Here is a 26,793-nt window from a genome sequence, read left to right on the forward strand (position 1 = left end):
TGTAGTTGCTGGGGTGTGGTGTGGGTTAAGGAAGCTTCAAAAGAGAAATGTAAACATCCTCCGGAGACATTGGTCTTGAACTGAATCAAAGGCCTTACCTTTGTATAGGATTTATAAGATAATACACGGCAAGAGAAACTATAAAGCTGCACTTGTGGTATATAAAAAAGATGATGGGAGTGATTTTTTTTTTCAGTGAACAGACATGTAGTTTAACTCTTTGGTGTCACAGTATGGAATGTGGTGTTTCAAAAGCTGAAGACTGATCAATCCTCTAAAGAACAGCGCTCTGGGTATAGACTCCATATATTGGCAGCGACATATAGGGAAATGCTTGCACAGTTTTTAATTTTTTGTTGTGAAAAATTGCTATCAGTTCTTTTTAAAATGATGAAAACAAGAAATGCAAACAATAATAAAAGGTTTATATGTTACAGATTTATTGACTAAAGACCTTTACAATGTATAAGACTGGAGATTGAGGTAGGAGTCATGTTGGCTGGATTAAATGATAAAGGGGAAATTATTCCCTGAGGCTTGCATTCTCTCCTGGCAGAGAGCTGTTTCTTTTTTGTCTTGTACAGCACTGATTACCCTGCCATTGTTATCAAACGATAAGTAGTCCTCATAATTGCTGCACAAGAGAGGGACTCCTCCCTGAAAAGAGGTAGAGATTTTGGCTATAGGTTACCCATCTGAAACAATCTAGGCTGGCCTCAGTTTCTAATTTGTTTTAGGCCAGTTCTGTCAGCTTCTCATGCATCAAACGTTTCTCCAGTTTAATTTTTCCTTGTCAAAGTGCACTTGATCCCCCAGTAGCTCAGGTGAGCAGATGGATGAGATACCATCACGTTGCTCAAATGTGTTCCTCGCAGCCAGTGGAACCCTAGCGAAAGTTCTCCCTGTACCAAAGATACAACCAAGGCTCTTTCCTGGTTGCAGAACATAGTTAAGGTCCAGTCTACACTACATATTGAGTTGTATTTGCAAATGAATTGGGGGACAAGTGCCTGTAATCAGAATCCCAAATACGGTTGTATGTGTAATATTAGACAGGACCTTAGGAAAATCAGCAGTACTGCTATTACAGCTTTTTCCAAGTCTATGTTGTCCAGCCATATGACTCTACCATGGAGGAGGCCAGGGCAAGAAGGCTCTGGGACCAAAGAGTATCTTTGAATGTGACACTTTTGTTTCTCCTGACTCCCCACTGTCAGTGTGTTAGGAAGAATGGGCCTGGGAGCCTGGTATGACCTAATCTTTTTCACCCTTTTATGGCTAGTGATGTGTTTTCTGCTACCTCAGAAGAGGCTGTTTGCACTCTCAGGCTCAGACAAGAATAAGGTTTACATGGGTGTTATACAGGGAAATGTGGACTCCTCTTGAAGGGGCAACTGAAATCACTATTGGTCAGAATAGCCCACATTCCTCAGTCATTGCCTCAGGGAGTGGGGAAATGAACATTGGGTCAATATTAGGAAGGGGCAGGAGAATCTTCACTAGGTTAGGTGGGTTCCTTTCACTGCAGAGATATGCTACAATAACTATTATGGCCAGTGCTAAATTCTTCTAGAGGGGAAAGGAGAGTAACAATGTAGGTGTCAGAGGAGGCTATAAGGGAGAAGGATGGTACTCCTGAGGATTACAGACAAGGTGATCAAACAGAAGAGGTTCAGCAGATTCTTTTTCCATGTTGTTTCTTTTCCTCTCATACCAAATTCCAAACTTGTCTTCCTCTGTTCTGAGGAACAGCATATATGGGATGCTGTGTAATGCACTTTAAGAAGGGATCAGAGCTAGAAGCTGAATTCATAGTTAACAATAGGACAAGTGGAAAGACTGGAGTATGGTTCAGCTTTTATAATTTCATAAAACATACATAACAGAAAAGGCATCTGCTATAGAATAATTTGTTTGCCAAGAGCAATTATACTGTCTGGAGCAAAATAGTCCATGTTTCAATTTCTAGTCCTGCTGCATGTGGTAGTTCAATTTCTGTTGTGCTCTCTGCTGCCTGCCTATCTACAGATCTGTTCCTAGAGCATCAGTCACCATGGCATCTAAGTGCCATCCTGTCTGGGGCCGATCACTGGAGTCAAAAACTCTTAAAAATTTAAAATGCACTGAGAAATAATTTAAGGACCCCACTCAGCATTCAAATAATTAATGACTGGTCAGACAAGTCTTCCAGAGGCAAACTCCAACAGAGAACCTTGTCATCTTTAGTAATGCAAAATAAGAAAATAAAATAAACTCAAAGAAGAAGGTGTATAGTCTTCCCACTCTACCACGTTATAAATTGCTTTTCCAGATCAAAAGCCTGCTTTAAAGGGAAGCTAATAGAAAAGTGTTCTGAGACACAAAACTCTTCTGAAAATCAATGATCTGTGTTAATTCTAATCCACCTATTTATCCACATAGTTCAAATGAGTCATTAAGCGCAGTATGCCAGTCCTCACCTTCATATGTGTGCCATGAATGTACAACCGTTGACCATTGGAGTGATGAAATATCATTATGCAAGATTAGGATATTGAATTTTATTGCGTCTGTTATTTTCATTAAATGATATCTGTCTCTGTAGCAGGGACCTTTGTAATGTTTCAGAAAAAAGAAAGACTGTTGCAGCAGTTAGCCTATCTTCTCTGATATCTCTTACTATTTCTCCTACCTCCAGAAATGTAGGCCAGAGAGAATACACAGTGCCTGGAACTGGATAAGATGGGGCAGTGCTTTATGTCTTACGTGAGCACATGGTGCGCTTCAGAGTGCCTCAGCAACCTGTTGAGCAAACATGAAGTGCAAATGTGGCGTGGGTTTCCCCTCACATTTTTGATGTTGCGTTCAGTTCTTTCTGGTGCAAAAATATAGACTAAAATATAGCAGGACCGGATTCTCACTTATTAAGGCCCTTCACCATGCTCTAGCAATGTAAAGTGGTGTTTACGTTCTCTTTAAGGCACTGCCAGAACAGTGTAACAGAGACTTAAAGTAAATGAGCATAAGATCCCCTGTGTTTCCCCTAATCTAGGGAACTGGACAGGCTGGGCTCTAAACTGAAGCAGAATAACACTATCAGTTTCAAAATCAGTTTCAGCTAGAGCCCTTCCCTGATGCCTTCCCCTCATTTCAGTTAAAGTTCAACTACTTGATTTTTAAATGCAGCAGTGTGATACAATCAAGTGCAGAAATGCTGCTGTGCCATTAGCTCAGTCAGGCAAACAAGCTGTGCCAACGCCATCATAAACTACTTTGCGGTAATATTAACTGCTGCAGTTAGAGTAGAGTAAAGTGCCCCTCCCCCCAAAGCGACACCAGCACTGCTCTTTTCTCTGGATGCAAGCTAGCACAGAGATATGAGGGGCTGGACTATATGGAAATGTTCCCTGCTAAACAAAGTTCTTTCCTTTTGTGGGTAGGGAGAGGCCTCTGCAATTCCGTGATGTCTCTAAATTCTTATACCACCCTGTGGACTCCCACTGCATACAAGTCTCTCCTCTGCACCCTCAAAGTCCCACAGAAAGCAACAGCTTGTGTCCTTGCAGATGAGCAGGACTTTGGGTTCTCTATGGAGACCATCAAAGCTCTTCCTCTAGGAGTCAGTACATTTTACTCCAGAAGGTTTCATTGCCATAACTTAGGCAATTTGTATTGGCAGTTTTCCTTTGTATCCTCTTAGTATAAAGGGCTGAGTTTTCATCTATGGGAAAGAGAGAAATCTAATCAAGTTAAAACATAATCAGCACAAATGAATATATGATGCACAGGTACTTCAATGGGAAATAACTAAATGCAACTGGATTGTTAGTATCACATTTTCATCTTTAAAATCCCATGTGGGGTATTCTGGATTGGGAAAAATCAGTATTTCAGAGCAAAACTAATAATTTATTATTTGTATTGTGATATCACTTAGGAATGCCAGTCATGGACCAGGACTGCACTGTGCTAGTTGCTGTCCAAAAACAGAACAAAAAAATGATCCCTCCCCAAAGATCTCACAATCTAAGCATAAGGCAAGAGATAGCAGATGGATTCAGGCAGATAGACCAGGGAATACAAGGACACAATAAAACTATATTCGTCAGCACACCAGCTGCCTAACTGTTCTCAAGTTTTATGTAAACTTCATGGCAAAGAAGAGAGCTAAGAAAGGATCTGAAGAAGGAGAATGAGGCAGCTTCACAGATATTTATGTGGAGTTTGTCCCAAGTGTTTGGGGCAGCAAGGTTTTTTTTTAAAAAAAATTAACAATGTGTGGGGATCGGCCATGAAAGTGAAGACAAGTAGCTTATGTATGATGGAGCCAGGGGAGCCAGTGGAGGGGTGCAAAGAGAGAGGTGACTTGATCAAAGCTATGGGCTAGCAAAATGATCTTTGCAGCAGCATTCTGAATGGATATGAGCAAAGCAAGATGGACTTGTCCAGAAGAAAAGGACTTTGCTGTAATCGAGAAACAAGGTGATGAGATCCTAGGCAAGAGTTTTAGGTGTGTGGAGGGATAGGAAAGGCCATATATTAGAGAAGTTATGCAGAAAGAATCAGCAAGATTTCAATGTAGCCTGGGTTTGAGAGAAGATGACGGATAGGTTATGGGCCTAAGTGAAAGGGAGCACGTTGGTCATGTCTACACAACAGAGAGGGGAGAGGGCTTGGGGAAAACAGTGGGGGCTCGTTTTGGCCATGTTGCGCATGAATTAATGGCTGGACATACACAAGGAGATGTCAGAGAGATGGGCCAAGATTTTAGTTCAGACCGAAAGAGACAGATTCAGAGCAGAGAGATAGATTGGCAGTACTGAGATAGTAGTTGACTTTAATAACAGTGTCTTTTTTGGATATATGGTTTGTGTTGGTTTGGTTTTTAAATGAGATGACCCTTGCTTTGATCTTTGCCAGACATTTCTATAGGTCCCAAGTATCCTACATTTAGTAGCAATTTCAGAATAGCAGTTTGCACAGCATTTTAAGATAACTTCTGATCTCCTTCTCTCTGCTTCAGATTTTCATCACGGTGAATTGCCTGAGCACGGATTTCTCCTCACAAAAAGGAGTGAAGGGGCTTCCTTTGATGATTCAGATAGACACATACAGCTACAATAATCGCAGCAATAAACCCATCCATCGGGCCTACTGCCAGATCAAGGTCTTCTGTGACAAAGTGAGTGAAGTTAACATTGTGAAAGATGGAGGGAGCCCATATCCAAGGTCTCCTTTTTCTCTCTGAGGTGCTTGCTATCACCAATATTTGGAGTGGCTTCTCCTCTCTCCTCGTATGGGTTGGGGCCTGGGTTCTTTTATTTTTTCTTGGTGCATGGAGCCTCCACACAAAGTGACTACTCCCTGTGCCCTATACACAGGGGTGCAGTCCCTTGAAAAATCAATGATAACCCTATAAGCTGGAGAGGAGTGTAAGTCCCAGGACACAGGGGACAATAAGGTAAATAATCCCAGCGCAGAAACACCCCTTCAAAAAGAACAGTTTAACAAAGGGGGGGCGGACTTTACTGGGAACAGGAACATAGGATCTGGGGAAGGAAGGGATTAAGGTTAACTAATAAACATTTATAAATAAGCCAGTTTTCCATCTCCTTATATTCACAAACTCCTCCAACCACACCTCTCTCCCTGGCACCATAGCAAGGTTAGCCAGGGCTGCATGTGCCGAGATGCAGACTTTTACTTCACCCTTATTGGGCAGGGTCCTCTCCTGATTCCAGCCAGGCTCGCTGGTTTCCAGGTCTGAAATTCTCCTAGGGTCTTGGCTGCCTGGCGATAGCTGTCACTCTTTCTGGATGTTTTTCACCATAGTGCTGCTGCTGCTGCTTGATCCAGGCAGCTTAAGTCTCAGAGCATGCAAATGCCCTTCAAGGGAAGGGAGAATTCAGCAGGAACTCCCTGAGCTGCACTCTCTCTCCCAGCTCCAAAACTCAGCAGAAACCCTCAAACCACCTTTCTTTGTCAGTCTGTCCCTTACCCAGTTCACTTGCTGGAAGCTGTTCAACCCTGGCTTGTCACTGGTCCAGTGGACTGCTTGTCCAGATTACCCCATGAGGAAGCTTCCCTAACTGGCCCTAGCAGATATTTTTAGTTTCTTTTGCCTCCACCCCTAATTCCAGGCATGCTGGAAATAAGGTCAGAGGATTCTGGTAGTCATCTTAGTTGTAGTTCTATTGGTAGTGCCCCTTAGGGTATGTCTACACGGCAATTAAAAACCCAGAGCTGCCTGTGCCAGCTGACTACAGCTTGAAGGACATGGCTAAAAGGTTGTAGATGTTCGGTCTTGGGCTGGAGCCCTGCAAGGTGGGAAGGTCCCAGAGGTCAGGCTTCAGCCTGAGCCCAAATGTCTACACCGTAGTTAAATATCTCCGCAGCCCAAGTAGGGTTGCCAGGCATCCAGTTTTCAACTGGAACGCCCGGTCGAAAAGGGAACCTGGGGGCTCCAGTCAGCACCCCTGACCAGGCTGTTAGAAGTCCGGTTGGCAGCGCAGCGGGGCTAAGGCAGGGGCGATTGGGGAAGCTCCGTGTGCTGCCTCTGTCCCCAGCACTGACTCCGCATCTCCCATTTGCCAGGAACCATGGCCAATGGGAACTGCGGCAGTGGTGTCTGCAGGCACAGGCAGCACACACTGCACAGAGCTGCCTGGCCACATCTCTGCCTATGGGTCAGATATGCCGGCCGCTTCCAGGAGCAGCATGGAGCCAGGGTAGACAGGGAGCCTGCCTTAGCCCCACTGTGCCCCCGACCGGGAACCACCTGAGATAAGCACTGCCCGGCCGAAGCCCGCACCTTGAAATCCCTGCCTCAGGTTAGAACCCCCTCCCGTGACCAAACTCCCTCCCAGAGCCCGCAGCCTGCATCCCCTCCTGCATGCCAAACTTCTTGCCCCCTGCATGGAGGCCCTTCCTGCACCCCAAACCCTTCATTCCCCACCCCATCCCAGAGCCTGCACCCCCAGCCAGAGTCCTCACACCCTCCTGCACCTCAACTTCCTGCCCTAGCCCAAATCCCTCTCCCATACCCATAACCCCTCATTTCTAGCCCCACCTGAACCTGCACCCCCAGTTGGAGCCCTCACCCTCTCCCACACCCCAACTCCCTGCCCGAGCCCGAAGCCCCCTCCCGTACCCTGAACCCCTCATTTCTGACTCCACCCCAGAGCCAGTACCCCCAGCTGGAGCCCTCACCCCCTCCTGCACCCCAACCCCCATCCCATCCATCCCATCCCATCCCAGTGAAAGTGAATGAGGATGGGGGAGAGTGAGTGACGGAGGGATGGGGGCTGGAGTGAGTAGTGGGCAGGGCCTCAGAGAAGGGGCAAGGCCTCAGGGAAGGGGGGGCAAGGGTGTTTGGTTTTGTGCAATTAGAAAGTTGGCAACCCTAAGCCGAGCCCTCCAGCATGAGCCACTTGCTGGTATAAACCAGAGTAAATGGTGGATTCTCTGTAACTTGAAGTCTTTAAATCATGATTTTAGGACTTCAGTAACTCAAACAGTGGTTTTGGGTCTATCACAGGAGTGGGTGAGTGAGGTTCTGAGGCCTGGGATGTGCAGAAACTCAGACTGGATGAGGACAATGGACCCTTCTGGCCTTAAAGTCTATGAGTCCATCCACAATGGAACAACTTCAACAGGAGAGACTGAGGGGTACCCATCTCTGAATTTCCTATAGCTCAGTGGTTGGTGCACTCTCCTGAGCAGTGAGAGACCTTTGTTCAAATCCTTTCTCCACCTCTGGCAGAGAGGGGGAATTAAACCTGACCTCTTGCACCCTAGGTGAGTGCTCTAACCAATGAGCTAGAAGTTATCAGATGGGCACCTTCTCCAGCCAGATTTTGACTGGGCCCTCATCCAGTGGGTGTGCTCAGAGGCAGGGGTGCGTGCATGAACTTAAATTTTACCCCTTTGGGAGAGGCATGTTGTGTGCCCCCCCCCCCCAAGGCCCAGGGTTGGAGGAGCTGTCAGCTCCCAATGCAGGCCCCAGGGCTGGGAGGAGCTCACTTCCCCCCACCCCCTACCAGGGCCAGAAGGAGCTCACTCTCCTCCCTGGGCCTGGAAGAGCTTGCTCCTTCCCCACATTGTGGTCCTTGGGCTGGAGGAGTTCTGTGTCCCTGACAATTACCTGCTTGCCCCCACTTCTGCACGCCTCTGCTCAGGGCCGCCACACAACATTTTGGCACCTGAGGTGGGGAGCTCAAATGACGCCCCCATACCCTCTTGCTTGGGCCAAAACTTTGAAAGGTCTCAATTCTGCCTTCTTCCTGTTCTACTCCTCTCATGGTACTGCTCTGCTACCTACTCCAATAAAGGAGAACTAACAACGTAAAATGCCTTGTTCAAAAATTTTAAGTAATACTTAACTTTCAAATGCCTGAACAGCAAACGTAATTTTTCTTGTCTGCATAGTAAACACTGGCATTTTTATCTGTTTGAATAATCAAAGTGGTGCTTTCCATGCCTTCTTGGTTGCAAAGATTTGAACTGCTTCCTGAAGGACCACAGTCTGGGTCAGCTCATGCTCTATTGAGATGGTTGCAAGGCCAACCAGCCTCTCCTGTGTCATTGTGGAGCGTAGATGTGTTTTTATTAACTTCAGCTTGGAGAAGATGCATTCTCCACTGGCAACTGTTACAGAAAGTGTTACAAGTATGTGCAGAGCAACAAAAGCATTTGGAAAGAGGGTGGTCATCTTATCTGTGCACATATGTTCCAGAATAGCCTTTGGAGTTGATCCTGCTGAAATGTATCTTGAAAGGGCTTTCAGTTCATCACCTAAATCACTCGCATCAATATCACACATGTTATCATGTGTCAACACTGTCTCTAGTGCCCTGCATTGCTCGTGTAGGTCTTCTTCAGGTATAGTGAGGAGTTTTGGAATATCATACAACATCCCAAATATACTGCTATGTTCCTTGAGCTGCATGAAACATTCTTCAACTGACTGTATTGCACAATCTAGCACCTGGTTAAAGAATTCAACTTTGAATTCTTGTTTGAGGTCTCTTACGGGATTATGCCATGCCTCGTAATCAAAATGTCTTCTTCGGTAACTCTTGTGTTCTTGAATGGCTGGGAAAATAGCGTCAGTGTGAAGTTCCTCTGCCAACTTCTGTGCACTCTTCAGAATGTTTTGAAATCCCTCATCTGACTGGTAAGACTGTAGGTATGACTTTGCTTTGTCCAGTTGTTCCATTGCTCCAGATATATCAAGATCAACACCTTGGAGTCTCTTGCTTACAACATTTATTTCAAACAGTATGTCATGCCACAACACTAAGCTACACAGAAATTTGAAGTTATGTATGTTTCTGGTGATTCCATTTCCCCCTGCCACTGTTCTCCCACAAACAGTTCCTGTCATAGCATTATTCTCCATATGACAACTACAGCATCATCTATTTTCCCAGTTTGGTGTTTCATAGGCTTTATCTCCTCCACTCGACTTTCCCATCGTGTGGGAAAGATATCAGTGTCTTAAGGGCCTAACTGGCTCCTACTACTTCAGTTGACTGCCTGTTCTCCTCAAGTGGGTTCAAGGAAGCAGCAGGAAACAGGAAGCTCCCTGAGAAGCTGGAGTTAATCAGTCCAGGCTCCTGGGGGTGCTAGAGAGGTACATAAGAGGCTCCCCCTCCTCTCTCTCCCTGCAGCTCCTGCTGTTTTCTGTTATTCCCTCTCACCTTTTCTCCTGCCTGCCTGTTATGTCTCTTGTACCCTTCTTCCCCCAGCACAGCACTCCACCATCTCTGTGCATCTAGAGCAGAGAGAGTACATATGCACCAGCAGCAGACACAATTTTCTTCACTTTGGTGCCGCCCCCCCCAGTCTGGCATCTGAGGCAGCCGTCTCAGTTTGCCTCATGGTAAGGCCAGCCCTGCCCCTGTTCAGAGGCTGCCTACTGGATCAAACCTTGCACACAACTTAAGCGAGTGAACACCTATCTTCCCCTCATTCATGAATTGCTCTGAGGCTGAGGCAGGAAATTGGCATCTGGACACTTTGAGGGAGGAAGCAATGCACATGCAAAGAGACAGAAACTTAGGCTGTGAGGGAACTTTTACTCTGAAAAATTAGGTGCCAAGTGAGTTTAGGTGCTTACAAGGTTCAGATGGAGTTTTGTGGATTATAGTGGAGCCTCAAACTGGAATTCAGGCAAACCTGAGATGTGGGTGCCTAAGTCTGGAAGTTGAGTGCTTAAATACCTTTGTGGATCCTGCCCTAAGTGACTTAGGCACCTAAGCACCATTGAAAATCAATGGGTCTCAGCAACTAAGTCATTTGGGTGCTTTTGAAAATGTTAGTCAGAATTCTTATTCCCATTTTACAGACGGGGGCAGAAAGATTAGAAGCATGCCCAAGCCACAGAGAGTCAGCTTTTCAAGTGAGAGTAAGATCTCATGTGCTTCAGGCTTCTAGGCCTCTCCTCAGATCACGATACCACTCCCTCTCCTTTTTTCCACTACCTCCCTTTCACATTCCCCCACTCCTTCTAGCACCCTCTTGGCAACAAAATCTTTGAAGGCTAATCAGGCAGTTTTATGAGTGGAGAAAAAATGTTGAAAGTAATTAATGTAAATGTATGCGCTGAAGTCATCTTAAGGCCTAAGTGCTATATTTTTAATTGTAACTTTGAATGTCAAATATTTACAGAGATTTGAAGCTACAGCTGGCTGTTAAAAGCTCAGTAAATATCAAAGGAATGAGTGTTTTTCATCCACCCATTTTTAAAAAGCAATTAGAAAAATCTGAACTATTAAAAAACTTAAAAAAGAAAGAAAGACATCTAGAGCACAACCTCATCAAGGGTGACCTGCAGATTTGAATTATAAATGTTCATTATTTTGACAATCTATCCACCTAATTGATACTTCACATTTCCAGGCTAGGAAGCAGGAAATGAACGCTGAGACATTTAATCAAAACCATCTTAAAGTAGGAGAAAACATCACGAGGGTAGTTAAAGAGTTACACACATCAGAACTGTGTTAAAGGTGTGGGCTGGAGAGCTCAGGGGGATAGGGGAATAGGATATAAAACCCTTTAACTGTAGGTTGTCCTAAAGGCTGGTAATGACTGAGATTCGTCCCTCTCTGAAGGATGTTTAGTGGTCTATGTGAAATGATTTGGTGGAGTCTCAGTCCAGTTCTTAATGTGCAAGAGTTCACTTCACTAAACTAAACATCACCATTAGTGCTCACTGGCATTTTGTGTAGAGACCGGAGCCTGATACTCTGCTCTGTTATGCAGGTGTAAATCAAGATTAACTCCACTACAGTCAGTTTGAGTTACACGGGTGTAAAATGCTTGTAAGTGAGAGGAGAATCAGGTCCCAAGTATTGGTTGGGCAAGAAGATCGACTACCCTCTGTGCTCTTTTCTATAGATATATGTGTAGTGCTCAGTCCACCTGGTTACCTCCTTCAGCAACAGTCTCCTTACGAGATTTGATGGACAGGCCTGGGTTCTTTTGGTTCCCACCTCCTACCCAGCAGGGTATAACTTCTTTATTTTCTTCCCATATGTATTTAGTTGGTGGTGCCTACATCCCCCTTGCTCCTTTCTGGCAAGTCACCAGGTCAGCTTGGGAGAAGAATTCTAGGCACTGGGAAATCCCCACTTACTTGCCAGATAGTTGGAGACGCCCAAGAAATAACAAACACACAATACATATATTCAACAGAGTAATACAGGAAGTAAATATAACATAATGGGGTAAAACACTACTCTTAGGATCACTGCTGCTCACACTGATAATACCCAGGAATTTCCCCAGTCCCATGATCCGATAGAGCAAAAGTAAAATTTAGCATCCCATTGGTATATGTACTTTGTAGGGGCCTTGATAACCTGTGACAATGATATCTTCTGTAGTCCCAAAGCAACTTGGCTGACTGGGTTCAGTACAGCCCGCAACACTCACACATGGGATAAAGTGGTAAGTCCCTCCACAGGTTTAATAAGCAGCAGGAAATAAAATCTCACAACCCTTACCCCTCAGCTGGAGGACATAGTTCAGGGGGTAGGGGGTCCCCCAAACAATTTCCTGGACTAGCTAACTAAAAGATGGTGCACTCATAATCCAATGAATGGACTCTGGACTCCTCAGCAACTGCAGAGGGGCTAATGATAACTGCTGTCAGGAATGCTCGTCCTGCAGGAATGAGATTGATTCTGTTCCCGAAATTTCCCCTCACCACTAAGGGATGCAAGGCACAAAGTGCAAATTATAATAACTCAAACTCTAATCTCCTGCCCTAGCGCTGAGATCCACTCACAGCAGGCAGGCAGCCTGGCACTAGTAGCAAGAGCAGCACTTGCCATGTGGTAGGTGCATTTATCTAGGAGCTGGAGGGCTAACCCAGTCTGGTGGGGTAGGGAGTTTTCCCAGCAGAATTCCATACACTGGAGAGTTACCTTGAAGAGGGAAAGGACAAGGCTTACGGCTGTTGCTTCCAGGTACCCAGAAGCCAGTTCTCAGGGACTGCAGGCCTGGGACTCAGGAGCTCACCCTGCAGCTAGTCCTTCCCTTTCAGTGGCTGGCTCCAGACTCCTCCAAAAATGGCTTTTCTCTGCTCACAACACTCCTAGGGGAAAGTATCTCACTTCCTGTTGGTCAGGCTAGCTCAGGGGTTCTCAGACTGGGAGTCGGGACCCCTCAGGGGGTTGTGTGATTATTACATGGGGGATCGCGAGCTGTCAGCCTCCACCGCAAATCCCGCTTTGCCTCCGGCATTTATAATGGTGTTAAATATATTAAAAAGTGTTTTTAATCTGTAAGGGGGATTGCTTGCTATGTGAAAAGTGTCACCAGTACAAAAGTTTGAGAGCCACTGGGCTAGCTCTTCTTCGAGGGCTTTTACTTGTCAATTGTTTGACTCTACGCCCCCCTCCCGCTTTCTCTCAGGCACTGCTCCTTTGAACAGGTGTGCAGGTGGCCATCCAGGCACCCTTCTACCACCCCCACCCTCCCAAGCCAACAGGGGCCCCTATTGCTCAAAATAGTCTCTTTCCCTCTTGGTTGCTCAGCAGACTCTGAGTCTGCCCTTGGCCCCCTTTCTTAGCAGGGGCAGCGCCTCCTTCTGAGTAACAAGCATGCAGACCCAGGAACCAAATAAGCTCCTTGGGGGCTACATATGGTCATTCTGTGCTTCTTGCAACTGGGCAGCCAGACCTTCCTGAGGATTTAAACTGACTGTTTCAGAGTGACCACAGACCAAAGTACTCAGTGGGGATTGCAGCAGCAGCAGATGCCCTTTGCATCCTGGTGAGACAATCAGAGAAATTCAGGGAGCATAAAGGAAGAAGGAAAGCTGGACATGAGCTGATCAGAACAGCAAAATAGACTGAGATACTGAATTTTTACTACCAACATTCTAACTAGAGTGTCTCTGGCTGGGTTTCTCTTACAATTCAGTTATGCACCGCCTAGTGACACAGAAAGGAAAGGAAGAAAAAGAAATTTCTTTGTGTCTTTTGTTGTTTCTTTCCACGATTAAAAAAAAAATTACCATGAAAACTGTTTTTAAAAAGATAAACGCACAGCCCCTGATGTATTTGCAAAACAAGCATTGCAGCATCATGCTGGGGAGCAGATAGACAGAAAATGAAAGTGACTAGAAAGTGATTGGGTTATTTTCATTGTCCAAATAGGGGGAATTGCAAAGTGAAATTCTCCTTCCAGCATAAACAGTGAGACGCAAATACACTTTAATCATCTACGGCAGTGGTGGGCAACCTGCAGCCCACGGGCTGCACGCGGCCCATCAGGGTTGTCCTCTGGTGCGCCGTGAGACTGTGTTTAAATTGACTGTCCACAGGCACAGCTCCCAATGGCTCCCAATCGCGATCTGCTGCAATTCAGTGGGAGGTCCTTCGCTCCGAATGGGAACGAGGCACCCTTTGCCAAATTGCTGCTGAATACCTGGATTTGCCGCCCCTCTGCGGAGTGGCCACCCCAAGCACCTGCTTGCTAAGCTGGTGCCTGGAGCCGGCCCTGCCAATGGCTACGGTTCACCATTCCCAGCCAATGGGAGCTGCGGGAAATGGCGCGGGCTGCAGGGACGTGCTGGCCGCCGCTTCCTGCAAGTCCCATTGGCTGGAAATGGTGAATCGCAGCCACTGGGAGCTGCAGGAGACCATGCTTGTAGACAGTCAATGTAAACACTGTCTCACAGCCCACCAGTGGATTACCCTGATAGGCCGCTTGCAGCCCGCGAGCCTCAGGTTGTTCACCACTGATCTACAGTGTTGTTTGTAAAATAGGGGAGAAAACATTTTAAAATGCTTTGTTTTTTACCTGCCAGTATTGTTGTAAATAGCTGTCTGTGGTTACCATCCTCTTCAGAGCCCAGAGAAGTCTGATATATTAACTAAACATATGTCTACCAGCCACTACAACCGCACAGCTACGGCACTGTCGTTTTGCCACTGTACCGTAAACACTTCCTACATCAACAGCAGGGTTTTTTCCAGCAGTGTAGGTAATTCATCTCTCCGAGAGGCCATAGCTAGATCAACAGAAAGAGTCTTCTGTCAACGTAGCCACATCTACACCGGGGTTAGGTTGACCAAATAATGGTCGTAGGGGGTGAAATTTTTCACAGCCCTGAGTAATGTAGCTAGCTAGGCTGAGCTAAGTTTTTAGATGAAGACCAGGCCGTTGTCAAGTCACGGATAAATGTAACTAATTTTGAAGGCAAACTTCTAATTGAACAAATACACTATAACTGAAACTCAGTATCAAAGTACTATAAGAAGAATCCTCAAAGAAACAAAATTATATCCACGAGTACATTTGATGTACAGCAATGTTATTTACCAAGTATTGCATTTCTTATGCATATAAGTTATGTAGGACCTGAGCTAGCTTGTGCTTTACTTGAAGCATAACAGTAAAATGGTAAACATAGCGAAGGCTTAACTGGTGATCCCTACATATTCTTCAGTGCTCCGTCCCTGGTGTTGTCCACCAATTACTCTCCAAGCAACTTTTATGGAGTTTCATTTTCCAACATGTTAATCCTGCTACCCTTAATGCTCCTTTACCGCATGCAAAATATTCATGCCTTCTTGTCATAAAATGATGTAATTTTTATCCCTTAATAAAATTACATAGGTTGTCAGGGAAACTTGCCATCAAGTCTATTTATATTCATGAATTGCAATGTGCTTTTCCCACATAGAATGATAGAATTGGGCTCCGGAAAGGTTTGATTCTTTATGTTACAGTTCTGTTAAAATAGTTGAAGAAGCATTTGACTCAGGGCATTTTGTTCACAGTACAATACATTTTCCATAGGCATCAACTCTGTGGGTGCTCTGGAGCTGGAGCATCCACAGAAAAAAATAGTGGGTGTTCAGCATCCACCAGCTACCTGCTGATCAGCTGTTTGGTGGGCCCTGCTGATCAGTTCCTCCTCCTCTTCCCAGCACCTCCCACCCACCACCAATCAGCTGTTCAGAAGGTGGGGGAAGAGGCAGAGAAAGGGCTGGGTATGTTTGGGGAAGGAGCAGAACAGGAGCAGGAAGAGGCAAAGCGAGGGTGGGGCCGTGGGGGCAGTTGTGGAGTGGGGGAAGAGCCCTGGGATGGAGGCGGGGGTGGAGTACCCCTGGGGAAAGAGGTGAAAGTAAGCTGGTACGGTCCAGTATGGCGTACCGGCAAAAGCCAGTGCGCTGTGCCAGACCGCACTGGCTTCCGTCGTGGGGATTTAAAGGGCTCAGAGCTCCCAAAGGCTGTCTGACTGCCGCCCTCACAGGGACCGGCAGGGCGCCCCCCCATGGCTTGCCATCCTAGGCCACGTGTTTGGAGGATTTTAAAAATCATAAATTTCCTGATTTCAGCTATTTAAATCTGAAATTTCATGGTGTTGTAATTGTAGGGGTCTTAACCCAAAAAGATGTTGGGCAGGGGTTGGAAGGTTATTGTAGGGGGCATTGCAGTACTGCTTCCCTTACTTCTGCGCTGCTGCTGGCGGCAGTGCTGCCTTCATAACTGGGCAGCTGGAGAACAGCAGCTGCTGACCAGGAGCCCAGCTCTGAAGGCAAAGCTGCCACCAGCAGCAGCACAGAAGAAAGGGTGGCATGGTATGGTATTGAGATCCTTATTTCTGCGCTGCTGCTGGTGGGGTGCTTCCTTCAGAGCTGGGCACTTGGCAAACAGCTGCCGCTCTCCGGCTGCCCAGCTCTGAAGGCAGTGCAGACGTAAGGGTGGCAATATCACAACCCCCTAAAATAATCTTGTGACCCCCTGCAACTCCCTTTTGGGTCAGGGCCCCCAGTTTGAGAAACGCTGGTCTCCCACATGAAATCTGTGTAGTGTAGGGTAAAAGCACCCAAAAGACCAGATTTCATGGCAGGAGACCAGAGTTCACAGTCCATGACATGATTTTCAGGCTGGAAATTTGGTAGAACCCTATTAATAAATAACAGAAGAAGCAATGAGCATGTTGCTGCCATACAAAACTATGGTCCTATGCTTGTCTGGGTGAATCCATTCAGAGAAAAAGGCCAACAGCATTAATGTTGCTAAGAAATAAAGGTCTATGAGCCAAAAGCTCCAAAGTCACAGATGGATCCAAAACACCTCCCAAATGGAGTTTTGGAACAGACGTTATGGCTTCAGGACCATGTCTCCAAAGAAGGGAGAGAGCCATGGTGGAAATAATCCAGCCTGTGTTGTTGTCTTTTGGAATTATAACTGTTCATCCGGCAGTAGAGGGAGAAAATACATCTAGTAAGGGATGCACATTCATTTATTTGATTTGTCTGGTTATAGCCTGGTTTTTAACCCAGCATTTGTGTGCTGAGGGCTGTTTCCACTACAGGGCAGCGTTCAGTTAATTTTAAAGCTCTAGTTTATCAAATATCAATATTAGAAGATTCAGCCACAGAAGTCCACCATCAGGAACCGTATGCTCTGCTAAAACTCCAGCCTGGCTCATTGTTTCAGCATCTAAAGCAAAGACAAGCGGAACAGGTCTGATTAACCACTGCTTTGCACTCTGTCTCATCAATGCCACTTCTGCTAAATGAGTGCAGAATGCTAATAAATCAGAATGGTAGTTAGTTTTTACATGCATGCAAAATGAATGTAAAGTGACAACGCAAAGTGCAAAGCAATGGAGAACTGTACCCAGTGATGTGCTGTTAAATAGCTGGTTCATTTCAGTGATAGGCAAAGTTACTCTTGTTGGCTCAATCCTGCAAAGTGCTATGTTCCTAGGCCCTATCCAATGCTCACTGAAGTCAATGGGAATCTTTCAATTTCTTTCTGTGAGTGTTGGCTCAAACCTTACTGCGAAGTGCTGAGTGCCCTGAACTTCTAATGAAGTCAGTGTATTTGTAAAGCACATTTGCTGCTATGTAGATGAATGGCACCAAATCAATACAAGCTATACAGAAGAGATGCCTGTTCTGAAACTGTCTCTGTCCTTGAAAGTTTGGATGTCTTATCTTGACAGCAGTAACATTTGGCTTAAAAGGCAAAGTCTTCCCAGGCTCAGACCTTTCAGAAAATATTAAAGGAAAGCACTAAAATGTATGTTGCTCGTAGTGTGAGAAATATCAGTCAGGATAATGGAGGGAAAAGCACCTCTAACTTTTAAAAATAATTGGCTTCAAATTTGGCAAGTGGACAAAGCATATTGAAAAAATGTTTTCATGCTGAATTAAAAGAGCCAGTGTTGTGGTTTAACCTGCTGATGTTGTCAGTGCAAAATTGAAGGTGTGCATCCAGATTCCAATGAAATCAATGGAGTTACTCTGGATTTATATCTGTTATAACTGAGATCAGAATCTGCTGTGCCATTTTCAGCTGGATTGTAATGTTACAGTGGAACTGAGCTATACAGCTGTTTTAGCCCCCTACTTTATGTCTGGAACATTTTCCCATCTTTGTTGTACCATGTGTCCATTCACTAATAGTAGTGGTGGAATTGTGAGGAAGGAGCCACTTGAGTGTCCGGGAGGACTCTATGGCTCCTCCATAGGTCTTCCACTTGCAGTGAGTGTGGAGAGAAGATCTATTTTAATAGTCAACTGAGTGGAAAACATAGGGGCCATTCTGAGTCTATATAGGTGAATTGCTTTGCTCTCTGCTACCACTCATTTTCAGTGTGCTTGTATGGCCAATTTTTACAGGAAAGTGCTGCTGTTAAAAAAAGCAGGTCAACAGACAGACATGATAAGAGCTATGTAGTTTTTCAGCAGCAATATGGAGACTGTTTTTCAGTTCATTAATGCACCAGTTGAACTTGTGCAACTTTGTACTGTTAATGACAGCATAAAAAGTGGTTGTAATATTGAATCAATTATCTTCCAGAGCAATTATGGTAAATGCCAAATTCTCCTTTGCTCTTAGTTACAGCCGTAAACACAGAGTAACTCTTACTGAATCCATTGGAATTGCTTTGAACTAGTTCAGAGCATGGGGGTAATATATGACACTTGACAGCAGTAGCAAAGCTGACACTCTCACAGAAAAATACCATTTTTCTCCTTTAATGAGAAAAACTGCATTGATGCACAAAGTACACACCCCTTTCTCATTAAAGAGACAAAAGTCTTTTTAATACAACATCACCTATTGGCGTGTTTGTAAAGGTAATGGGTAGCTCCGTCTGAGTCAAGGGGAGCTTTGCCATTGATGTCAATTGGTGATGGATCAGGACTTAAATCTGGGTCAGAGGCTCCATGGTAAATGTTAATTTTTAGGGATAAATAACTTCATTTATTTTTTTTCTCCAAATGAACATTTTCCATTTTCAGTTTCTGGGTTGGTTGGCTCTTGGTCCCATTGCAGTCATCAGAAGTGCCATTCATAGATCATGTCCAGGGTTCCAAGAAGGTTAATGGCATATAGGGCTGCGTTAGTAGGAGCATGGCCAGCAGATCGAGCGAAGTGATTATTCCCCTCTATTCTGCACTGGTGAGGCCACATCTGGAGGCCACATTGCATCCAGTATTGGCCCCCCTGCTAAAGAAAGGATATGGACAAATTGGAAATAGTCCAGCAGAGGGCAACGAAAATGATTAGGGGGCTGGGGCACATGGCTTACGAGGAGAGGCTGAAGGAGCTGGGCTTATTTAGTCTGCAGAAGAGAAGAGTGAGGGGGGATTTGATAGCAGCTTTCAACTACCTGAAAGAGGATGGAGCTTGGCTGGTCTTGGTGAATGCAGATGACAGAACGAGAAGCAATGGTCTCAAGTTTCAGTGGGGAAAGTCTTGGCTGGATATAAGGAAACACTATTTCACTAGGAGGTACTGAAGCACTGGAATGGGTTACCTAGGGAGGTGGTGGAATCTCCATCCTTAGAGGTTTTTAAGGCCTAGCTTGACAAAGTCCTAGCTGGGATGATTTAATTGGAGTTGGTCCTGCTTTGAGCAGGGGGTTGGACTAGATGACCTCCTGAGGTCTCTTCCAACCCAATTCTTCTATGATTCTATGATTCTCAGCCTCCAGAATCGTTTCATTCTCTCTTACTTTCTTTTGTAGCTTGATTCATTTAGCTCTGAATAAATACATATGAATTTTGCTGGCTCCAAGTGAACATCTCCCACTTTGATTAAAATAAAAAAGAGGAACTTCTATTTTTAACGTGAAAAAACTGGGATATTTAATATTGAATGATGACTGTCTTGGAGCATATGGATTTTTATTTTGCTTAACAATATGGCTGTACTTCTATTTATTCAATAAATTTGAATAGCTTCAAAGGAGGTTTTGCTGTTTGTTGTGTCAATAACAAAGCTTATTTTATAAACTTCTTAGAAATGTATTTACATAACAGCCCAGTGATTACAAAGGAGCTGTTAGGGCCCATTAGGTCAGCACTATGCATCTTTAAAGTCTGTATGTACTTCTCCATGTCTTTAAATGTCTATAAATATCTATTTACATGCTTGAAGGCTATGGCCTGTACACTCTTATGGGGCTACATTAGCTTTCCCTAATAATAGTTCCTAACTCTTCCTAACTCTTATGTAGCTCTTTTCATCAGTACTTCTCAAAGCTAGCACTGGTGTAGAGCTGTTGTGCTAATGCAAACCTAGGAGATCTTAAGGGAAAGCTCGGTGTAGACAAGGTTTAAAGGAATGCCAGTCCTGCAGGGTTGGTTCTCACTTTAGTGCATAATGGAATGAAGCATGTGAAATGATACAGAGTTGGCCATTGTATTGAGTTTTCACTTGCCTTGGTTTATTTCACATTAACTTGATTCTCTCTCTCTCTGTTTAAACATTTCTAATGCACCCATGACTGTGGTGACGAGGCATCACATGTAGTAGTTTTATTAGCTGATCCCTGTAGGGTAATGTCTGTATTTTTGGTCTCAGGGAGCAGAAAGGAAAATCCGTGATGAAGAGAGGAAGCAGAACAGGAAGAAAGGGAAAGGCCAAGCATCACAAGCTTCATGCAATAACTGTGAGTAAGGAAGGGCCACTCCAGATTGCTCTAAGTCATTATGCTCATTATGCCGTCTATCATAATAACACTGCTTTGTGATCCTTATTAGCAGCTGAAGGGAAATTGTCTGCTCTCCCTCTGCAAAAAAAGAGTGACATCACCTACTTCAAAACAATGACTGACCTGGATTCCCAGCCAGTTCTCTTCATACCAGATATTCACTTTGGAAACCTACAAAGGACTGGACAGGTAGGAAACAACAATGAGAAGCACAGGTGTCTGATAGTTATCCAGCTACACATGTTGTAAGACATACTTCATAGACTCAAAGCAGGGGTTTGGTGACAGGATTTTTTGATTTTGTTTTTATTTTAATTTAATGTTGCTCTTGAGTAGCCCTGTGATACAGATACACCAAGAAGACCTCAGAAGAAAGGGGAAACATTGTTCATAGTTCTACAGGGGAAGGAAGGAGTTAATTTAATATTTCTAGATTTTTTTAAGGTAACTATGAAGGGAACAAATAGAAGCTTCAGAATAGGAAGTTGGCATGTGACTGAGAGAAACAATTGTTTCTGGTCTGTGCTGATTGACTTTAGAGACACTAGGTAGGTGAGGTAATAGCTTTTATTGGACCAACTTCTGGTGAAAGAGACAAGCTTTTGAGCTTACACAGAGCTTTTCTTCAGGTCTAGGAAAGGTACTCCATTGTCCCAGCTAAATCCAAGGTGGAACAGATTGTTTAGCAATAAGTAGTTAACACATATTGTGAGAGACTTTAAGAGATAGTGTGCCCCCTTGTGGTAGAAGAGACACCCACTCCCAGAATGATTTAAAACGGGTAGGCATGTGAGCTGATTTTCAGTGGCACTCACGCTGCCTGGGTCCTGGCCACCAGTCCAGGGGGCTCTGCATTTTAATTTAACTTTAAATGAAGCTTCTTAAACATTTTAAAAACCTTATTTATTTTACATACAACAATGGTTTAGTTATATATTATAGCCTTATAGAAAGAGACCTTCTAAAAACATTAAAATGTCTGACTGGCACGTGAAACCTTAAATTAGAGTGAATAAATGAAGACTCGGCACAACACTTCTGAAAGGTTGCTGACCCCTGATTTAAAATAATGATCAATATGATCAAATGTTAACTCCATGTCGGTCTGTCAGGTTTTTGCAGTCTTTAAAAGTAGTCACAAGGAACAAGCTCCCCTAATGCCATTACATACGATGCCTGTCACCTTGGTATCTGTATTTCCTTAGAAGAATCTTGCACTCATATAAGTAGTGATAATGAAACTCTGGGGATCTAGGGTAATGCTCACAATCATTACTTCTATTGTTCACAAGCATGATTTACCTTTTTAAAAGATCTGTGAATTAAACACAACAGAGTCTTTGCTGGCTTGGTTAGAGTCACTCCTTTAGCTCTTTGGGAAAGCTGCAAACCTGAATTCTAGCTCCATCAGTGGCTTTTTCCTAAACATGGATATATTAACTGTGTACTTCTTAGTGGATGGAGTGGAAGCTTAGTAATAGTTATAGGGACTGCCAAATCTGTATCTAGGTATATGCACATCTCACTAGAAATGTAAAAGAAACAAAGACTAAAGTGACATTGAGTATGAGTTTATCATTAATTTTGAAAGCAGCCAACATTGCAGAAGAGATTATGAAAAGCACATAGACCTTAGGCGTCATGATCACAGCTGCCACTAAAATTATTCACCAGGAATGGAAAGACTCCCACTTATATGTCAGCCCTGGGTACCTTCTATTCTTGTGACTTTCAAATGTGAATGTGTATTTGCATCAAAATGTAAGAAGATAAGAATTATTCCTTAGTACATGGAATGTAAATAATTTTCCAAATTAAAATGAAATATATCAGATTATTTCCGACTGCATGCTCATAGATAATATTTACCCCTATTCTATATGTATACTAGGGTTTTCCGGGTATCCTAACATTTTTATCCTTAGCTATTTGTTGTGATTTGTATTTTATAAAACCTCTCTATTTCTTGGTTCCAAAATGTTTTATTAGAACAATATTTTGGAGTTATACAGCACCTTTCATCTGATGAGCTTATACTACTTTACAGGAAAGAATCCTGTGGCACCTTATAGACATACAGACGTTTTGGAGCATGAGCTTTCGTGGGTGAACACCCACTTCGTCAGATGCATCTAGTGGAAATTTCCAGGGGCAGGTATATATATGCATCAAGCTAGAGCTAACGAGGTTAGTTCAATCAGGGAGGATGAGGCCCTGTTCTAGCAGCTGAGGTGTGAAAACCAAGGGAGGAGAAACCGGTTTCTCCTCCCTTGGTTTTCACACCTCAACTGCTAGAGCAGGGCCTCATCCTCCCTGATTGAACTAACCTCGTTATCTCTAGCTTGCTTGCATATATATACCTGCCCCTGGAAATTTCCACTAGATGCATCTGACGAAGTGGGTGTTCACCCACGAAAGCTCATGCTCCAAAACGTCTGTATGTCTATAAGGTGCCACAGGATTCTTTGACGCTTTTACAGATCCAGACTAACACGGCTACCCCTCTGAAACTACTTTACAGATATTAATGGATTTAGCCTCAGCACACTTCTCTGCTCCCCCTGTTCGCTCCACCTGGCTATACCACTGCCCTCATCTCCCATTGAAAGTTTCAGTTGCAGTTGAGTGCAATCAGCACCTTGCACATTCAAACCATAGGAGACGTGTCCAAGGTCAGTCAGGAAGTCTGTGGCAGAATTGGGACTAGAACACAGGTTTTTAGTTCTGTGTTTTAGTTCCTAGTTTTCAATGTTAGTAGAACAAGTGAGCATTCTTACCTACCAGTAAGCATTATCTATCTACCTACTTACCTGCCTTGCAGAGAGGTTGTGAGGACTATGGTTGATCTAGTGTCTTATACAGCACCTGAAACACGGAGAATGCTATGAAAATACTGAGCATTATTTGTATCTCTGCTGCAGACTGTAGTCCAGGACCCTGGCTGGTTTAAATTGTGCCACTGTATTCAAGCTATGCTAATTTACAGGAGCTGAGTATTAGCCCTGTATATAGGTGCATCATGTTATAAACAGATGTGTACCATACATACTAATACCATTTGTTTATCCATTAGTGCTTTTGATTTTTTTTATTAGTTTTTATATTTTAATTAGCTTCCTCAACATCTATTTTATATATAAAGCTTGTGACTGCTGTGGTTTAAATCACATTGGGGTTATTTAGGCAAGTAGTAATCTGATTTTCAGGACTGTTATGCTTTCCTTGCTATTGGAAGGATGATGTAAACCAGACTGGAGAAGATTCTTGTCAGAATGCATTGAGATATCTCCATTGTAGCATACACAACAGCAGTTGTTCTAATCCACATTTTCTTCAGGTCACAATTAAAATTGTAGACAATTGTTTTACACAAGGGGGAAAAAATTAACAGATGCAAAATTCAGACTGTTTCTTTTTTCCTTTTTTGAGCTCTTCCTTACAGCAGGTATCCATGCTGCAGCAATAAACTTGTTCCTTTTCCATCCCTACAGGTTTGCTATAACATAGACGATGAGAGAGAAGGGTAAGACATTTATTGCTTTGTGAGAAAGTTTTGCAGCCAGTAATCCAAACCCTTGAAAATCAGGCACACAACCACAGAGTCAAATAAACAAGAACCTTTTTTCCTTCTTGTTCTGTGTTCATAACTTGTGGAGTTACGAAGGCAACATTTTTTTTATTTTGACTACTGTTTTCCTCCACATGGGCTGGCTTCTTTTTAGATCTGTTTATTTTTACAGTCCATAATAAAATAGTGCATTAAGCAGGTAATGTCAACACAAGGTCAATAAAATGTATTGGATCATAACATAAAATAATAATTTTACATTTATATTAGTACTGTACCTTCCACCTTAAGGAACCCCAAACCACTTAAAAATTATTCCATGTAGGAGTTGCTTAAAGCACTACTGAAAAGCAAGAAGCTCTTGGGTGGAACATAGAGGCTCTTTAATAGCTCAGAGCAACATGTGACGCAACTGTGTAGGAGAAGCAGTGGATCCATGTCCAATACAAATGCAGAAGGATTTTAAGTCGGCTGAATATAGTTAGGTCAGCATGTTGGGGCTGACTCCCCTACTCTTGCAAACAAAATGGAATTTTTAATGTTACCAAGTGGCCCAGTCTCAGTTTTGACTTATCCTGAAGATTGTAGCTCCAGTATCATAGTGCCCCCTAGCAGCATGGAGAAGCATTAGCTCACTATGAGCGTAGAGGAAGAATGCCCCCTACTTAATCACCACAATAATTTCCTGCAGCACCTTTGGTTTCTCTGGTGTCTCCCAACCAGGTACTGACTGTTTGAGCCTGTTTAAATATGGCGAGATCACAGTCGGAAGTTTAAAGGTTGCAGGCTGCAACCACAACCCCTTTCCATTCTACAAATTATGAATTCTCTGCATTAACTTCATGTTCCTCCTTCTTTTCTCTATCTTCTTTACAAATGAGCATGGTGTTGCCTTTTAAACAAGTGTAAAGAACAGGAGTTTGGAATACTATTGAGCAAGGCTCAGCCGTATAAACTGCAGAGTATTATTGGCCAAGAGAAGCAAAATCTTTCATTCAAACTGATGGCATTTCTCTTTCTGTGTGTCTGTTTGGATATAATGCAATAATGCTTCCAATAATACATTCAACAAGATCTGTATTGTCTACAGATCTAAAAATTGGTTGACGGCAGCCATTAATAGGTTCCAGCATAACAATACCCAGTCTCTTCTCTGCCTATCTTCCCAACAGAGTTTCACATGTTGACACCTTCGATGATTTATCTCTCAAACAGAAGAAAAGGAATAAAATGTGGGATGGGGGAGGTGAGATGGGGGGCATACAGGATCCCAGCAGGGAAGGAGAATGGAGAACCTGGTATGGGGAAGGGGGAAATGAGGGAGAACACAGAGCCCTGGCATGGAAGTAAGGGGGAGATGTGGTGCATAGAGACCCTGGAGGGGGAAATGAGGGAATACTGGGGGGCATACCCTGGCATGCTGGAGTCCTTGATATAGAGGAAGGTGGGAGAGTGACTGTATAGTGACATCAGCAGCTAGGTCTTTCTTTTTTCATGCTCCTTCCTCATATGTTTAAACAGATACTGGTCTTTGTAAGTTGTGTTTAATATTAGGAAACATTTACCTAACATAGTCATTCTGGGAAATTCAAGAGGCTTGGATAGTTCAGAGAAGGATCAGGATCTAAATCTTTGCAGTTCTTGCTCTACCATTCCTTGAGAAGCTAGTGGGAGTTTTGCTTGAGTATGGACTGAGATATAAACTATCACTGTTGGCTCCTCCCTTGTTGGAAGGACAGTATTATGACAAAAAGGCTGTGTTGTTATTTTCTAGTAGCAGCATCCTGGTTAAAAGGATGTTCCGGCCTGCAGAGGAGGAGTTTGGCCCATCGCCTTTGAAACAAATGAAAGAAGAAGGACTGAAAAGAGGTAATAATTAATTATCAGGAAAATAAATGCACTGGTCTGCATTCTTCACTCATGCAGTCTAGGGCAGTGGTTCTCAAAGCCAGTCTGCCTCTTGTTCAGGGAAAGCCCCTGGTGGGCCGGGCCAGTTTGTTTACCTGCCGCATCCACAGGTTTGGCCAATCGTGGCTCCCACTGGCCGCGGTTCACCGCTCCAGGCCAATGGGGGCTGCAGGAAGCGGCATGGGCCGAGGGATGTGCCGGCCAGCCTTCCCACAGCCCCCATTGGCCTGGAGCGGCGAACCGCTGCCAGTGGGAGCTGCAATCGGCCAAACCTGCGGATGCGGCAGGTTAAGAAACTGGCCCAGCCCACCAGGGGCTTTCCCTGAACAAGTGGCTGGCTGGCTTTGAGAACCACTGGTCTAGGGTGAACCAGAAATTACTCAAATGAAAATCATAGCATTAGAATGGTATAAAAATAGAGTAAGTGACAGAAGAATCAGGCCCACTGCCACCACACCAACTATTATACAAGGAGACTTCCTAGAACATGCTAAGGGTAATCAATAGGTACTAGTTTGCATGCTATCTTGAGAAGGGATAGACAAATGTGATTGTATAAAGTAATGTATAAAATATAAACTGTCCAGAATGTTTCCCAACTTTTGAAACAGACTTTGAGGTTCAAAAAAGTTCCCCTGACAAATCCTTCACTATTTATTTTTCATTTGCATTCATCTTGGCACTTCCTTGTTCTGGATAGGACCACAATACAAAGGACACAATACACTGGGTCAGATACAGAGATCCAAGCTCTCCTGCTGACTTTATTGGGAGATTAGCCTGAGAAAAAACTGTAAGGATTAAGGATTTAGTCCAGTGAGAGAGCTGCTTTCATGAGACTTTCAGTCAAATATTG

General features: G+C 44.0%; 1 protein-coding gene across 5 annotated transcripts in view; it reads left to right on the top strand.

Annotated features, from left to right (window-relative positions):
• GRHL2 (grainyhead like transcription factor 2) overlaps positions 1-26,793 on the top strand; it is a 144,363-nt gene that overhangs the window by 97,474 nt on the left and 20,096 nt on the right. For 4 of the 5 annotated variants that reach the window (XM_030553601.1, XM_030553604.1, XM_030553605.1 and 1 more), the window contains 5 exons: positions 5,003-5,161; positions 20,332-20,419; positions 20,511-20,650; positions 23,953-23,984; positions 25,804-25,898. In XM_030553601.1, coding sequence (XP_030409461.1) covers positions 5,003-5,161; positions 20,332-20,419; positions 20,511-20,650; positions 23,953-23,984; positions 25,804-25,898 — 514 coding nt within the window. The remainder of the gene's footprint in view (positions 1-5,002; positions 5,162-20,331; positions 20,420-20,510; positions 20,651-23,952; positions 23,985-25,803; positions 25,899-26,793) is intronic. The other variant, XM_030553602.1, reaches the window with a different exon arrangement.

Source organism: Gopherus evgoodei, chromosome 2 (genome assembly GCF_007399415.2).
Source record: "Gopherus evgoodei ecotype Sinaloan lineage chromosome 2, rGopEvg1_v1.p, whole genome shotgun sequence".
In the NCBI taxonomy this organism is placed as follows: domain Eukaryota; kingdom Metazoa; phylum Chordata; order Testudines; family Testudinidae; genus Gopherus; species Gopherus evgoodei.